We start from the raw sequence: 17,081 nt of genomic DNA, 5'->3' as shown, positions 1-17,081 counted from the left end.
GGAATGTACAAATTATGTCACCGGGGGGATGTACGGAGTGTACAAATTCTGTCGACGGGGGTGTCCAAATTCTGATTTTTCGATGTCAAAATGTTGACATTAGAAAAATCTCTTATATTAACCGTTGATTAATTGTATTAAGTGAGTATGATTAAAGTTTGTATAGTTTGTATTTTAGAGAGTTTGTATTTTATCACACCCCTATATAGATATATATATATATATATATATATATATATATATATATATATATATATATATATATAATTAATTAAACAACAATCATACACATGTACCAAAATTTTAAATTATGTTGAAACGTTTTTTTTTATCTCGGCTTTAATTTGCACTATCGATATACTTATTAAATTATGTGAGCCATTATAATCTTGCTCTGATATTGCTGAATAAAATATAAATATATGTGTATTATGAATTATCATACAATGTAAATTATCTCTTGTTAATTGTTCACTATTTGTCTCCTCCTCTATCCGAAAGACAAGGAAGTAGTGAGCTGACATTTGATTTCTTCAGATTGTGTCTCAAATAATGGTATTCCAATCAGTTCTCAATTTATGTATTTATTATATATATTCTCTGAATTATGGAGATTCATGTACTATTCTTTAATTCTTTATTGTATATTTATTGGAAAATGTTTGTCTTCTATAAAATAAACTTTTGCCCATTCAACGAAATATACATTCTCTAACCTTATTACAACACCATAGAATATTAATATATCTGAATTTAACAATAATTCTTAAAATAGATGTACTCATCATTTACATTTTTCTGTCATTAATTGTTGTATTTGAAATCGGCACATATTATAATAAATGCGATTAATACGAGAGAAAAAAATTAATGGAACGAGTCACATTTTTATATATTAATTTATAATAAAATATAAGTAAATGAATTAGCAAAATTTCAAACGATACTAAATACAATAAAAAAGAAATGAGACGAATAATGTAGAATACTTTCATAGATTTGGAGTCAAATTGATATGATCTTTAGTAAATCTCATTAAATGATAAAATTATTATAGAAGGGTATATTTTCCAAATACCAATAAGATGCAGATTATGGCCCACATTTTGTGAATCAGATAGAATCCCATAGACTATATTGTCGTTGCAAAAAACAAATTACTTTAACACAAACAATTTGAATCCATGGAGAAAAAAAATACTAATATTATTCGAACTAAAGTAATACGAAAATATAAATAAAAATTCCATTGACGAAACATTGTGCCCCCTACCACCATGAGAGAGAAGACTGTGCGTGCATCCACGATAACATAAACAAAGCCCCACACTCTCAATTTCTTCACAATTTAATCCTTTCTTCCACTCCTGTCTTCTTCCTCCATTCCTCTCTCTCTCTATCTCTGCAATGAGAACTTTGTGTCCGAACTTGGACCGGGAAGACGGCCTCGACACGGTGCTAGAGGTTCCGATCCCCGAAGAAATGCTCGCTTCCACCAAGAACCGGTCGTGGCAGAACATGAAGTCATGGATCACGCCGCGCCCGCAGCCCGTCTCCGTCTTTGGCGGCCGCGCCGCCGAGATTCAGTTCCTTCTCGGAGTCGTCGGAGCCCCCCTCATCCCCCTGCCTATCCGCTGCGATCGCACCGTCAGCAACAACTTCAAAGGCTGCCCCATCGTAAGCAATAATAGTCTTATTAGCAGGGCGATAGACACGAATTTTAATATAAAATTAATAAAATAAAAATAGGAGTGGAAAAAATTTATGTCTGACTGTATATTAAAAATAATAAAAAAATATGACTATTGGTTGTGGACGGAGAGAATAAAATAACCTGAGTTGTGATTGCAGGAGAGTTCAATGGCGAAGTACATCGTGCAGCAATACATAGCGGCCGCGGGAGGAGAGCACGCCCTGAACTCAATCGATAGCATGTACGCGATGGGGAAGGTGAAGATGGCGGCGTCTGAGCTTGTGGCGGGAGATGCCAAAGTGAAGAATAATGTGAGGCCGGGAGCGGGTGAATTGGGGGGCTTCGTGCTGTGGCAGAAGCGCCCCGATTTGTGGAGCTTGGAGTTGATGGTTGGTGGCTGTAAAATCAGCGCCGGCAGCGATGGTAAGGTGGCTTGGAGGCAGACCCCGTGGCAAAATTCCCACGCCTCCCGAGGCCCGCCTCGCCCCCTACGCCGCTCTCTGCAGGTTAGTCGGGCGTTTACTTTGAGTGATAGAATAAATCGACTAAAAAAACACAACATTTTAGTCCTTTTGTGCACTAATATTCAAAATCGACTATAAAATTGAAGTTTATATACTAAATGAGTTCTCTTTTTCTAGTAGCTTTTTTACTTGGGGCGTGTTCTTATATTTGATTTGTAACATTGATATTTTCATAAGAAGCCCAATGGCTTAGAATGATGTGGTGTGGTCAATAACATGAGCATAGTGACATGATGTGTTTTTGCATAAAGTTATCCATCTACTTTTAGATATTTTTTGAAGTTTATGACTAGAAGAAGCCAGCCTTTAATTTTGTTTGACAAAAACAATGAAGTTTTCAACAGATTGTAATGTTGTTAACAACTCATTAAGTTCTTTGTCCAATTTTTGCTTGTCATGTGGCCCCACCTACCTCATTGAGTTTACCTAATCATAAGCTCCATTAGACAAATTCATTATGACATGAACTTGTATCATTAAACACATTCATCATCACTTATAACACTAATATTCAACCCAAAAATATTATGTAAATTGTAATCTAAAATAACCTTTCCACACTGACAAAAAACACTTATTGGCTCATTTATGTACTGTTTTACTCTTTTTAGTGTGTGGATCGAATTGGACCAAGAACCACCTTGCCACTGAATCAGTCGAACTGGCCGGTCCGGTCCGATTTTTTTAAATGGTACTCCCAGTTTCACTAACTTGTGATAAAATGATGTGAAAACAGGGGCTCGATCCAAGATCAACAGCCAATCTCTTCTCCAACTCGATCTGCATCAGCGAGAAGACCATCAACGGCGAAGATTGCTTCGTGCTGAAGCTGGAGGCCGAGCCTCCGACGCTGAGAGCGAGAAGCAGCAGCAACGTCGAGATCATGAGGCACACAGTGTGGGGCTGTTTCAGCCAGAAAAGCGGCCTACTGATCCAGCTCGAAGACTCCCACTTGCTGCGGATAAAGGCCGCGGCCGGAAACAGAGACGACGTGTTCTGGGAGACGACGATGGAGTCGCTCATTCAGGACTACAGAACCGTGGAGGGCGTCAACATTGCGCATTCGGGGAGGACTTGCGTCTCCCTCTTCAGATTCGGAGAAAACAACGAAGGTCATACGAGGACGAAGATGGAGGAGGTGTGGAGCGTGGAGGAGGTGGATTTCAACATTAGAGGATTGTCGATGGACTGCTTCTTGCCTCCGGCTGATTTGAAGAAGGAAGACGAAGAATGTGGCGTGGTTGGTGGTGGTGGTGGGAGGATTCTTGGTGGTGGTAAATGTGGGAGGAGAGTTGTGGCTATTGATGAGGATATGGAGATGTGAGTGTTAATTTTTTGATGATTCAAAGATTTTGTATATATGTATATTATGGTATAGAGAGATAGTGTTAGTGAAGCCAACCAATGCATCGTTTGTAATGTTGTTTTTTGCATAGTGGATTAATTCAAGGAGGCTGCGTTTTCGCCCCAAGAAGTTTCATGTCATTTTTATTTAGTATCGTTGTCAGTTGTCTTGTGTAGTAGAATCAGATGCATGAGTTATAGTATATGTTGGATTTCTCACTATCCCCTGAAAATCACTTGATTAAGGATGTAATGGTAGTAAACATGGGATTTGTTCATGTAATAAACGAGGAAGTAAAATTTCAAGCTCCGGCCAAACGTAGCTTAATTGGTAAGACACTTTTCTTCCACGAAAAATTCAAATCACCATAATTATTTTTTTTCAGAAAAAATTGCAATGGTTTTTTTTTTCATTTGGTTGGGCAGTGGGTTATTCAGATATATTTGGGCATGGGCTTTCATGGGCCTTCTGACAAGGCGTACTGCCTTCAAGAATTCGGCCCAAACCGTGAGTTTCAGAAATCAAACAAAAAAAATCTGCAGATTCAACCATAATAGAAAATGTTTCTGAAAATTTCATTGAAAAGATGAATATTTGCTTGAATGTAAGCCTTCTAAGTTGAATCTTATCTGGCTTATCGGATTTAGACTTATGAGAGTTGTGCTGGAAATTAGGGCTGATAAAGTCAATATTACTTTTTTATATTGTTCCTTTGTATTAAAAAAATTTAATAGTGATAAAAATGTGTGTAAAAAAACATTCCAAGTCCTTTTTCGAAAAAGCAAGGACAAGACCCAAGGCTCAAGCTATAACATTAACTAAGGAGCAAAACAACAAGCAAGACAAACCCACATCCATATAATAAATTCTGAGCAAGACCAAAACTCAAACCACCTAAATAGAAAGCACCATTAAGCACAACAAGACAAAAAATAAAAACATCATAAAGACATAAAAGACTAAACAAGTGATTGGATCAAGAACAAAGTAACAAACACCTCAGAAAAACTTGAAACCAGCTTAGCTTACTTCTTTGCAGTTTCTATGATCATAGCTAATCCTAAATATCATCCAAGCTGTCAATCAAGAGACCCGGTGTGAAGGAGAATTTCGGCCCTAGCCCTCGACCTAAATACCAAGACGCCATCGATGCCATTTCTTCTTGACCTTATTATTAAAATAAATCTCAAATATCCACCTATACTCCAAGGAGTACTCATTCCTTCATATTGAACATATTGACCTTTGTTTAGGTTCCTTGAAGTCTCCCATCCTCTAATGTAGTTAAAAATTTTCCATAACTTGTGCCATGAATAATGGAAAGTCTAGGTACCATCCTTTCACCCACATTCTAAACGCTAAAATAGATGTCTCTCCTAAAACTCTCAGTTAGGCTTGCAAGCTTGAAAAGTAATCTCATTTCAAATATCCCAAATAAATTATGAGATGGTGTAGAATATAGATATCCATAGTTGCTTGTCAAATTCCAAAAATGAGTTTCGAACTAAGAGAGATGACACCATTGGTGTTTGGGAAGGCAGAGAGAGAGATTCTATTGCTTGCAATAACAATATCAAAGGTTACTAAAATCTTAAAAAATATTGGGATCGATCGACCCCAATCCCAAATTATTAGAAAATAATCGTATGGAATTGAATTAAGCTTAAAGCACTTTATAAGTGTATGACATATTTAGTTCAATCATGTCTGCTTGCTGATATTTTTAGTCTACTAGTTTTGCACCTTATTTGATGGTGGAGTGTGGTCGGGGCTACGTTTAATTTGTGAGGTAATATGATTGAATAATATTATCAGTTAATTAAAAATTAAATACCGGACAGAATCTTTCAATTCCAGCTTAAAGAGAAAAAAAAGTGACATATTATTCGATTACTTTGTGTTACTTTATTTATGTTAATGGTGCACCTCCCTTTGCATTTTAGACCACTAATCAATGAGATGTGACTATAAAAACACATTCTATGGAAGCCCAGATATACTCAGTCAACCGTCTTAAATAATTTTTGAGTGACCTTTTTATAAATTACAATGTCGGACGATAACTTTAAAAGATCGAATTTAATGAAGGTTTTCGACCCTCATTAGTTAATGTTGGAATTGGTTGATTCTTGATCCCAGCAGATCTCGCATTTGCCCATTAATTGCTACAAAGATAATATATACTGACTGTATACAACTTTTCACTAAATATGCACATAATTGTGCATTAGCTATCAGATAATATCTCTCTAAAAAAGCTATCAAATCATAACAAAGATAAACAAGACAAGCTAGCTATAACTAAAAAGTATTATTGGAAATCAAAATAGACACCACTTGTGTTTGTTCGGGGCTATTATTGAACTTGGAATCACATAAAGTAGGAGATTCTTCAGTTAAAGAAAATGAAAGTATTCATACCATATATACTGTATTTGTTATTAGCTCATCAATTTGATCATTTGTTTAACTCCACTATATTTCAACAAAGTGTCTTTTTTTGTACTTTAAAAATCTGAAAGTAGAGCATGATCTCATCACCCACTTATGTTTTAAAGTAATGCTTAAAAGTAATGCACTCATATTGCTAGTCTAAATGAATGATAAGTTTTGAGTTTTGTGGCTAAAAGTTCACAGCTTCGAAAATTAATGCTTATATAAAATTAAAAAAATTCAAACAAAGCAAATAAGTGTATATTGAATAACAAATTGAAAAATTCAAACAAAGTAAATAAGCGTATATTCAATACAAAAGAATTACCCAAATAGTGTTACATGAAAAAAGATTGAATTATATTATTGTTCGTCTAAATAATTCAACTGAAGATTGTATTTTTTAGTCAACAATAGATCCTGCCCCTTTTAAATGGCCTAGTGGTATACTATTACCAAGTTATAATTTTAGTATAAAAATGAAGTTGATTGAAGCAACAAAATTACATTTTCTAGGGAAGCAACAAATTACGTACTTATAACGTATTGTTTCATATATATTCATGAAAATGTAGTCTTTTATAGTAGTATCAATAACTACCTTGTTGTCAATATAGCTTAATATTCAAACAGAAGTTATTTGACTTTCCAAAAATTATCGATGGCGTAAGATATGAATAAGTCAGACAAAAATATTTAATCAACCATGTTTCAAAAGTTATTACTACTACGTAGAGCTGGAATAAATGATAGGATAATGCAATATCTGCGCTCACAGATAAACAAGATAATTTAGCCATAAGTGCGACCTTTAAATTTAAATTTATTTACTATAAAAAAATATGTTTAGCAATTAGCATTAATTTGTTCTTCAATAAGAATAACTAATAAATTTTAAGAAATCGCCTGAGTTGTCACGTTATTGAACATTAATTAGTAAGGGTAATTAGGTGGCTACTTTTGTCAAAATCATTCTCGTTAATGATATGCATATGCATTTAATTTGTTTGCTTGCATGAAATTAATAACATACCTTGTTTTGCTATTTTAGTATCGTTTTACATGGTAGGAAGACTTAACAATATGCTAGTTTATAAATTGGCACAGATGCAAATTAGTCTACAATTTCATTTTCATACCTACAAATCAGAATAACTTTTCGACTATTTATTTCGTTTAGTTATTAGTCTACAATTTCGTTTTCATACCTACTGTTATGAGGATTGGGGCAAAACTGCACAATCAGTTCAGTTCGGTTACCAATATACTGTTCGGCGATTAGGGACCGATATGCTGTTCAGTGATCTGACGAACTGCAATCATGCTCGGTGATTGGTCGAGTTTGTAGTCGTGCTCAGGGATTAACCGAGCTCAATGTTCGGTGTTGAGCTCGGTGCTCAGTGCTCGGTGTTGGTGCTCGGTGTTGGCCGAACTTAAACGAGTTCGGAGTTGACAGTTGTTATTAACTGATGCACGTCGTCGGATGCGACTAGTTAGTTAGCTTTAAATGAAAGCCGTTAGGTTGAACTAGTTGTTAGATAAGTGTTAGTTAAATAGGGCCGAGCTGTGGAAAAAGAAAAGAGAATTTTTCATCCAAGAGTTTTGTAATCTTCCACACAAATAAAACACAAGATTTCCATTGACTCTCCAAGAATTGTTTTTTTGCTTATTCATTTTCATATCAAGTATTCGTTCTTCTCGTTCCGGAATCGATCTCGTTGTGATAACAAGATTGAGTCGCGTATCTGATAGCATTAAAAATTGGCGCCGTCTGTGGGAATCGAAGAAGGACGACGAATTCAACAATGTCTACCGCAAAGTTCGACGTTGAGAAATTCACCGGCGAAAATGATTTCGGCCTGTGGAGATTGAAGATGAGAGCTGTTCTGATGCAGCAAGGCGTCTGGGATTATGTGAAATCCAAGACGGACAAGAAAGAGATTCAAGGGATGGATGCGGCGAAATGTCAAGAACTGGAATACAAGGCGTATAGCTCGATTGTCTTGTGCCTCAGCGATAGAGTCTTGAGGGAGGTTCAGAAAGAGGATGATGCCGCGGGAGTGTGGGAGAAATTGGAGAAAATATATATGGAGAAGTCAATCTCAAATAGGTTGCATCTCAAGCAAAGATTGTTCAACTTTAGATTTTCTGACTCCAAGAATCTGGCGGATCAGCTGGAAGATTTTCGAAAGTATATAGATGATCTTGAGGGTGTGGATGATCCCATGAAAGATGAGGATAAAGCTTTGATGTTATTGAATGCTCTGCCTCAGAGTTTTGAGCAATTCAAAGACTCAATACTTCTTGGAAGGGATTCGAAAGTGACTTTGGAGGAGGTATTTTCTGCATTAAAGCTGAAGGCAATGCAGAAATGTGTCAGCAAGCCAATCGATCAAGCTGCTGAAAGCCTCAATGTGAAGGCAACTTCAAAGAAACAATTCAAATTCAAGAAACCCCCATCTGACAAGTGGAAGCCAAGATCATCTAAGGAAGGAGATCAAAAGGAATCTAGAAGCTGCTTCTGGTGTAAGAAACCAGGACACATCAAGCAAAATTGTTTTGCTTGGAAGAAAAAGCAATCTGAAAATCACAAAGGAGATGGTACAGCAGCTATCACTGAGGAAATTGAAGAGGCAAGAGCTCTCAATGTGGTGGAGGATAGCCCATTATCAAGGCTATGGATCATGGACTCAGGCTGCAGTTTCCATATGTCCTCCAATCTCGACTGGTTCCAAGATTTAAAGGAATCTGAAGGCTCGGTGTTGCTGGGAGATGACCATGTGTGTGATGTAAGGGGTGTTGGGAGCATATGTTTGAGGATGGACAATGGAATTTTCAGAACTCTCACTGATGTGAGATACATCCCATCCATTAAAAGGAATCTTATATCCTTGGGTCTTCTTGAGAAGAATGGCTATGAATTGACTCTCTTTGGTGGAGAGATGCTTGTCAAAAAGGATGGCCAAATGATCATGAAGGCTGTCAGAAACAATGTGCTCTATTATCTGAAAGCTGAGGCAGTTGCTGGAACAGCTAACAACACACAAAAGACCATCAATTGGCATGCTAGGCTGGGCCATGTGGGGGACACTGGGCTGATGCAGCTGGTAAAGCAAGGCATTATTCAGATGGCTGATTCAGAGATACAAAGAGCCATTGGATCGTGTGAAGAATGCATTCTTGGCAAAAACAAGAAGCTGCCATATGGAGTGGGCAAACATAACTCAACACAACCTCTCCAATATGTTCACAGTGACATATGGGGCCCTGCACCAGTAAATAGCATTGGAGGAGGCAGGTATTTCTTATCATTTGTTGATGATTTTTCAAGAAAGGTTTGGATAATGATCATGAAAGAAAAGTCAGAGACCTTCAAGAAATTTCAGGAGTGGTGTACTGCAGTTGAGCTAGAAAAGGGGAAGCCTTTGAGATGCCTAAGAACTGACAATGGGCTGGAATTTTTGTCCCATGAGTTTGATGAGTTTTGCAAGAGAAAAGGAATTAAAAGGCATAGAACGGTGCCTCACAACCCACAACAAAATGGGGTCGCCGAGAGAATAAATAGAACCATTCTTGAAAGGGTAAGATGCATGTTGATAGCATCTGGAATGTCAAAACCATTTTGGGCAGAAGCAGCCTCCACAGCTGTTGTTTTAATCAACAAATGCCCCTCTGCTGCCATTGAAAATCAGACTCCGGATAGTAGATGGTATGGATCTTATGGAGACTATTCAAAATTAAGACCATTTGGGTGTAGAGCATGTGCTCACATCAAACAAGGAAAGCTGGAACCAAGGGCTCTCAGATGTGTGATGATAGGCTATCAGGTTGGAGTTAAAGGTTACAGATTATGGTGCTGTGAGGAAGGGAATAAGAAGGTTGTCATCAGTAGGGATGTTATTTTCAGGGAATCTGAAATGCCTTTCTTCATGAAGCAAGTTCAGACTGTTGAGTTTGAGGTGGAGGGTCAGAGGGAATCCTCATCTGATGCTGTAAGAAGTCCACCAGATACTGTGAGAAATTCACAAGAAACCAGTGTTGGTGGATCCTCTGAACATGAAAGTAACATCAAGACTCCACAGAGACTGGTTGCAAGAGACAGAACCAGAAGAAGGATCAAGCTCCCTTCCAGATTTCAGGATTTTGATATGATGCACTATGCACTGGCCATAGCTGAGGAGATGGACTATCATGAGCCTTCAAATTACAAGGAAGCAATAAGGAGTCCGGAGAAGGATCAGTGGCTATTAGCCATGCAGGAGGAGATTGATAGCTTGTACAAAAATCACACATGGATTTTGGTGTTGAGGCCAACTGATCAGAAAACAGTTGGTTGTAAATGGATTTTTAAGAAGAAAATTGAGGCCTTCAACAACAATCAAATCAGATTTAAAGCCAGGTTGGTGGCCAAAGGCTTTACACAAAAGGAGGGAGTAGATTATAATGAAATATTCTCCCCTGTGGTAAAGCATAGCTCCATCAGGATTCTACTTGCCATTGTTGCTCAGAGAAATTGGGAATTGCAGCAACTCGATGTCAAAACAGCCTTTCTTCATGGAGAGCTCGAAGAAAAAATTTACATGGAGCAGCCTCCTGGTTTTGTCCAACCAGGAAATGAAGGAAAGGTGTGTTTGCTGAAAAGAAGCTTGTATGGTCTAAAACAAAGTTCAAGACAGTGGTATCTCAGGTTCAATGAGTTCATGCATAAGATCGGTTTTGAGAAGTCTTTGTATGATCATTGTGTCTTCATCAAGAGAAGAGGTGGAGTTGCTGTGGCATATCTACTATTGTATGTAGATGATATGCTGATCTCTGCAGAGCATAAGGAAGAGGTGGAGTTAGTGAAAGGTGATCTGAAATCTGAATTTGATATGAAGGATCTTGGAGATGCAAAGAAGATCCTTGGAATGGAGATCATAAGGGATAGAGACAAGAAAAGGATATGGCTAACTCAGAAAGATTACATCAGGAATGTGATCAAGAAATTTCAGATGGATAAAAGCAAACCAGTGAGTGTGCCCCTGAGCCAGCAGTTTAAGCTCAGTGTAAATCAGTGCCCTAAAGATGATAGTCAGAGAAGAGAGATGGATAAAATCCCATATGCAAACATAGTGGGAAGCATCATGTACACCATGGTGTGTACAAGGCCAGACATCAGCCAAGCCATAAGTGTTGTGAGCAGATACATGGCAGATCCAGGTATGGAGCATTGGCATGCTTTAAAATGGATACTAAGGTATCTGAATGGTACTCAGGATTATGGCATACTGTTTGATGGAAGTAAGAATTTTGATGCACAGCCTCTATTGGGATATTGTGATTCTGATTTTGCTACTAACATTGACACAAGGAAGTCCCAATCCGGCTATGTTTTCTGCATGTATGGAGCTGCTGTAAGTTGGAAGTCGAGTTTGCAATCTGTGGTGGCACTCTCAACAACTGAGGCAGAATATATTTCCATGGCTGAGGCCGTAAAGGAGAGCATGTGGCTGAAAGGAATCTGCTCGGATTTTGGAGTTGATCAAGGAGCTGTGACTGTATTATGTGATTCAAATAGTGCCATATGTTTGTCAAAACATCAGACATTCCATGAGAGGAGCAAGCATGTGGATGTTAAGCTTCATTTTGTGAGGGATGAAGTTGAAATGGGCTCAGTGAAGATTGAAAAGGTAGCTACTGAGCACAATGCAGCTGATATGCTAACAAAGGTGTTGCCCGGACTTAAGTTGAAGTATTGCATGGATTTGGTGAATCTGATTCAGCTGGAGTGATTGTGGAAGATGGATGAAATCTATGGATTGTCCAGTTATGTCCCAAGGTGGAGATTTGTTATGAGGATTGGGGCAAAACTGCACAATCAGTTCAGTTCGGTTACCAATATACTGTTCGGCGATTAGGGACCGATATGCTGTTCAGTGATCTGACGAACTGCAATCATGCTCGGTGATTGGTCGAGTTTGTAGTCGTGCTCAGGGATTAACCGAGCTCAATGTTCGGTGTTGAGCTCGGTGCTCAGTGCTCGGTGTTGGTGCTCGGTGTTGGCCGAACTTAAACGAGTTCGGAGTTGACAGTTGTTATTAACTGATGCACGTCGTCGGATGCGACTAGTTAGTTAGCTTTAAATGAAAGCCGTTAGGTTGAACTAGTTGTTAGATAAGTGTTAGTTAAATAGAGCCGAGCTGTGGAAAAAGAAAAGAGAATTTTTCATCCAAGAGTTTTGTAATCTTCCACACAAATAAAACACAAGATTTCCATTGACTCTCCAAGAATTGTTTTTTTGCTTATTCATTTTCATATCAAGTATTCGTTCTTCTCGTTCCGGAATCGATCTCGTTGTGATAACAAGATTGAGTCGCGTATCTGATAGCATTAAACCTACAAATCAGAATAACGTTTCGACTATTTTTTTTCGTTTAGTTAGACCATTTGTAAAAAGTATTACGCCTATTTGCTATTGTTGTACTTACCATATAGCAAAGAAAAAAACAATATAATTTCAATAACATCTAGGGGTGAGCATTCGGGTTTCGGTTCGATTTTTTGCCCAAACCGAACTAAAACCAAAAAACCGAATTTAGTTCAAAATCCAAACCGAACCGAATCTCAAAAACTGAAAAACTGAAAATTGAACTTCAAAAACCGAACAAAACCTAAAAAACCGAAATTATTTGATAAAAAAATAAAATACATATTATATAGAATATATTAATAGTATATTTTATTTTATATAATAGAATATATATATATATATATATATATATATAAAATACATATTATATAGAATATATTAAAAGAATATATATATAATAGTATAATATAATATAATATAATATAATATATTAAATCAATAAATATAGATATAATATTATATTTAAAATATAATTCGGTTATTTGGTTTTTCGGTTTTTTTTCCGCCGAAACCGAATTTCAAAATTTCGGTTTAGTTCAGTTCGGATATTCGATTTTTGGTTTTTTGCTCACCCCTATAATATCAATTCAAAATGAAAACTACTGTACTATGTTACATACGAAATTACAAATATAGAAGTTATATGAGTTGACCAATCTGAGGCTAAATGTCTCAGATTCGAGTCCACCGTGGCGCAATTTTTTAATTTAGGAGGAAAACTTCAGGTGCATATGGCTGTAAATTTTCCAATTCGAGTATTATATGTTCATCGATGAAACCATCATTTGAAACAAGTTTTTTACAAACTAGATTATAATGAATTAATTTTTAGATACGTCCGACTTAAATGCTTTAATATTTTCAACTCAAGTCAAAATTACTTATGAAACTGATGATGAATTGATGATAATTGATACGATTCCAGAATCAATATTCTTACTATCTCTATGATTTTATATCTCCATCCCTATCTCTAGTAATTTATAGAACGAGTGATATGGTATAATTTAATCTCGATAAAAAAAACACTAATATACCCAAATACATTATCCAGTAATAATCTAACAAATAATCCAACGTGTCTGAATATTTTGAAATTACATATCCAATTGATAATATATGCACATAAATCGCTTACGCATACAAATTGAACTTTTTAGGTAGTAATTTTATGTTGAATACCTGTAAACTTATATCCATATCAAATGAAAAATCACATGTAGCTAGATTTATCATAAAGTTTTCAAATCAATTTTTTTAATAAAATTATCAAAACTATCATAGATACATTTAATATAAAAAAAACGTATACTCCCCCCGACTACAATTTACCGTCTCATTTTGACTCGTAGCAGATTTTAAGAAATGTGAAAGAAAATAATTTAAAAAATTAATGGAGTATAAGTCTCACTTTATATTAGTTTTATACTCCCTCTGTCCCCCAATAATTGTCCACTTTTTGCCATTTTCGTATGTCCCCTATTAATTGTGCACTTTCACTTTTACCATTAATGATAAGTAGGCTTCCCATTCCACTAACTTATTCAACCCACATTTTAATATAAAATCAATAAATAAGAGTGAGACTCATAATCCACTAACTTTTTTAACTCATTTTTTTTTACATTTTTTAAAATCCGTGCCGGAGCCAGAGTGGACAATTAATGAGGGACGAAGGGAGTAATAAAATATTAGTGTAAAAATTTAGTTGAGTGTGAGTTTATTACTTCTCTAATGAAAAAAGATAAATGAAATTTTAAATTATAAATGTTTCAAAATGGAGACATTATTTCTAGGAAAAAAGAGTAATTAATAATAACGTCAATTTAAAATGTAAGAGTATTAATTATTTTATCCATCCCAAAAATTGAGAAAACGGCAAGAGTGGGCCCAACAACAAAACTAGTAAACATATCAACGTGGCAGAAGCTAAGCCGTTGATCGAGTCAAATTCACGGCGCAGCAACATCAACGGCCGAAAACAGTGCTTCAGTCAACGCATACAATTTTACTCCGTTTACATGAAGGATCCCGAGAAGCGCGGCTATATATGTAAACGAGCCCCCAATGAATGGAGCCCCGCAGCCATTTGTCCTCTCCCAGATCGTGAGCGCATTCCCACACTCGCTCGTTTCTGTCTGAATTGTGTGTGTGTTGGGGTTTTCTTGATTTTTCTTGAGTTTTTTACGGATACATAGCTTTGTAGTTTGATAGCGGCGGAGAGGAGGAGAAGGAGGCGACGCGACTGCTGGCGGAAGAAATGGAGTTTCCCGAAGGAAACGGCGTCGTCGGGGTTGATGGAAAAGTGCGCTCCGATTACCATTTGGATATTGAAATGCCGGATACTGCACATCAGATTAGCCACGGTTTTCTTTCTTCTTTCTTGTTTCTGACAATTTTTTAAGGTTTTTTGTTTTGGCCTTATGTGTGTGTGTGCTTTGGAAGTTGGTTGGATTTGGTTTTTTGGCTTTTATGTTTAATCTCTTTTGGATTTTGATGTGGGGTTGAATTTGCCATTTTTCATAATTACTCCTTGTTAATAGTAGAATTGTAATGATGCTATAATTCTTAGGGTGTTTGCTGAATGAATTAATGGTAGTAGTACTTTTTTATCCGGAATAAATTTTGAATAAAGAAAAAAAATTTAAAATTGAAATTATCAAGTGTCTGGTATTCTTGATTCAGTTAAACTCTTTTATCTTTTGCAGTTTTTATGCTAAATCAGTTGCTTTCTCAAAAACAATAGTATCTTGCAGCACTTTACTTATAGGAAAAAACTAAGAAGAGATTTTTAACTTGAAAAGAAGATTATATTTAGTGGGAATTCACTATTTGTTAATTTTCTCTTCATGGAGTATTGTAGGATAACTTCATCTTTGATGATCTCAATGTAGACTCGTGGTTTCAAGTGGGGTTTGTTCTCACAACGGGGATAAACAGTGCCTATGTGCTAGGATACTCAGGCACCATCATGGTTCCGCTGGGCTGGGTAGGTGGCGTGGTTGGACTTATTCTAGCAACGATGATATCTTTGTACGCGAATACTTTAGTTGCCAAGCTTCATGAATTTGGAGGAAAGAGGCACATCAGGTATAGAGACCTTGCTGGATTTATATATGGTAAGGAAAAATGTGGGACTTGCTAAATCTTTATCAGAATTGCATTACTTGGAAAATCTTGTTTTAACCGCGTGATGATGCTTTGGTCGTGCAGGTAAAAATGCGTATGCTCTTACGTGGGGACTCCAGTATGTGAATCTGTTCATGATCAACGTTGGATATATTATTTTAGCCGGGAGTGCCCTTAAGGTAATCTATCGTTTGTTACATGTGATTCTTTAGTAGAAGAATGGCTGTTTCCACCGTTTTCTTGATTCTTTCGATTGTGTTGCATCATGCAGGCTGTGTATGTTCTGTTTAGAGACGACAACGATATGAAACTCCCGTACTTTATTGCTTTAGCTGGCCTTGCCTGTGCTGTCTTTGCTATTTGCATACCTCATTTATCAGCACTGCGTATTTGGCTGGCGTTCTCTACATTCTTCAGCCTTGTATACATCGTTGTAGGTTTTTCACTGGCGCTTAAAGATGGTACAGTTTGCTACTACTTTTCTGTTTTCTTAGAATGCTGTTGAGCATTTCGCATCCATTATTTCCGTGGCATGTTTTGTTGATATTTTAGCTTATTGGACCATGAAATTTGGTAGGCATAAATGCTCCTCCAAGAGATTACAGCATTCCTGGAACAAAAGTAGGCAAGATTTTCACAATTATAGGTGCAGCAGCAAATCTCGTTTTCGCCTTCAACACCGGAATGCTTCCAGAAATACAGGTAGATACACAAACTGTAGTCTTTTGCACTTCTTAATGCTTCCAAGAATGAGACTGACTCTTTAACAACTCTGCTCGACAGGCTACAGTGAGACCGCCTGTCGTTCAGAACATGATGAAGGCTCTGTATTTCCAGTTCACAGTTGGGGTTCTGCCAATGTATGCAGTTACCTTCATGGGATACTGGGCTTATGGATCCGAGACATCGGCCTACTTGCTGAACAACGTTAAGGGTCCAATCTGGGTGAAGACCTTTGCTAACATCTCTGCTTTCTTGCAAACAGTCATTGCTTTGCATGTAAGAACCTTCCTAATATCATAATGTCTATCAACATCTTTCTAGTAGAATCTGCATTTAACATCTTCTCGTTTCCAGATATTTGCAAGTCCGATGTATGAGTATTTAGATACAAAGTTCGGCATCAAAGGCAGCGCTCTAGCTGTGCGCAATCTGACTTTCAGAATCCTGGTGAGAGGGGGCTACTTAGCCATCACCTCGTTGGTGTCTGCATTGCTGCCATTTTTAGGAGATTTCATGAGCCTAACGGGGGCTGTGAGCACGTTCCCGCTCACCTTCATTCTTGCAAACCACATGTATCTCATCGCGAAGAAGAACAGGTTAAGTTTTCTGCAGAAGAAGTGGCATTGGCTCAACGTTGTCTTGTTTAGTTGCATGTCGGTTGCAGCTGCAGTTGCTGCTGTGAGACTCATTGTTGTACATTCAACAACTTATGATGTTTTTGCTGATTTATAATTTTCTTAATTTCCCCTCTAGTTTTTGCTTGAAGGGGTTGTGTTATCTGATTCAAGGTTTGCTAATGGTGATGCCATTTTAGTTCATTATTTA

At 37.0% G+C, this 17,081-nt stretch overlaps 2 protein-coding genes across 3 annotated transcripts; both read left to right on the top strand.

Moving 5' to 3' along the window:
• The first annotated feature begins 1,133 nt into the window (after positions 1-1,133).
• LOC121762815 lies at positions 1,134-3,691 on the top strand. The gene is made up of 3 exons (XM_042158823.1): positions 1,134-1,677; positions 1,852-2,199; positions 2,954-3,691. The coding sequence occupies exons 1-3, from the start codon at positions 1,408-1,410 to the stop codon at positions 3,539-3,541; spliced, it is 1,206 nt and encodes a 401-aa protein (XP_042014757.1). The 5' UTR covers positions 1,134-1,407; the 3' UTR covers positions 3,542-3,691.
• A 10,751-nt stretch (positions 3,692-14,442) lies between these two features.
• LOC121762421 (proline transporter 1-like) lies at positions 14,443-17,081 on the top strand. 2 transcript variants are annotated; one of them, XM_042158298.1, is made up of 8 exons: positions 14,443-14,510; positions 14,611-14,770; positions 15,299-15,523; positions 15,618-15,712; positions 15,805-15,994; positions 16,111-16,235; positions 16,317-16,532; positions 16,611-17,081. In XM_042158298.1, exons 1-8 carry the CDS (start codon positions 14,472-14,474, stop codon positions 16,986-16,988), a joined length of 1,428 nt encoding a protein of 475 aa, XP_042014232.1. In that variant the 5' UTR covers positions 14,443-14,471; the 3' UTR covers positions 16,989-17,081. The 2 variants fall into 2 exon arrangements, with proteins under 2 accessions (XP_042014232.1, XP_042014233.1); XM_042158299.1 differs by having other exon boundaries at positions 14,475-14,709.

This window comes from Salvia splendens, chromosome 13, assembly GCF_004379255.2.
Source record: "Salvia splendens isolate huo1 chromosome 13, SspV2, whole genome shotgun sequence".
Lineage (NCBI taxonomy): Eukaryota > Viridiplantae > Streptophyta > Magnoliopsida > Lamiales > Lamiaceae > Salvia > Salvia splendens.
This window is presented reverse-complemented; position numbering and strand designations above follow the sequence as displayed.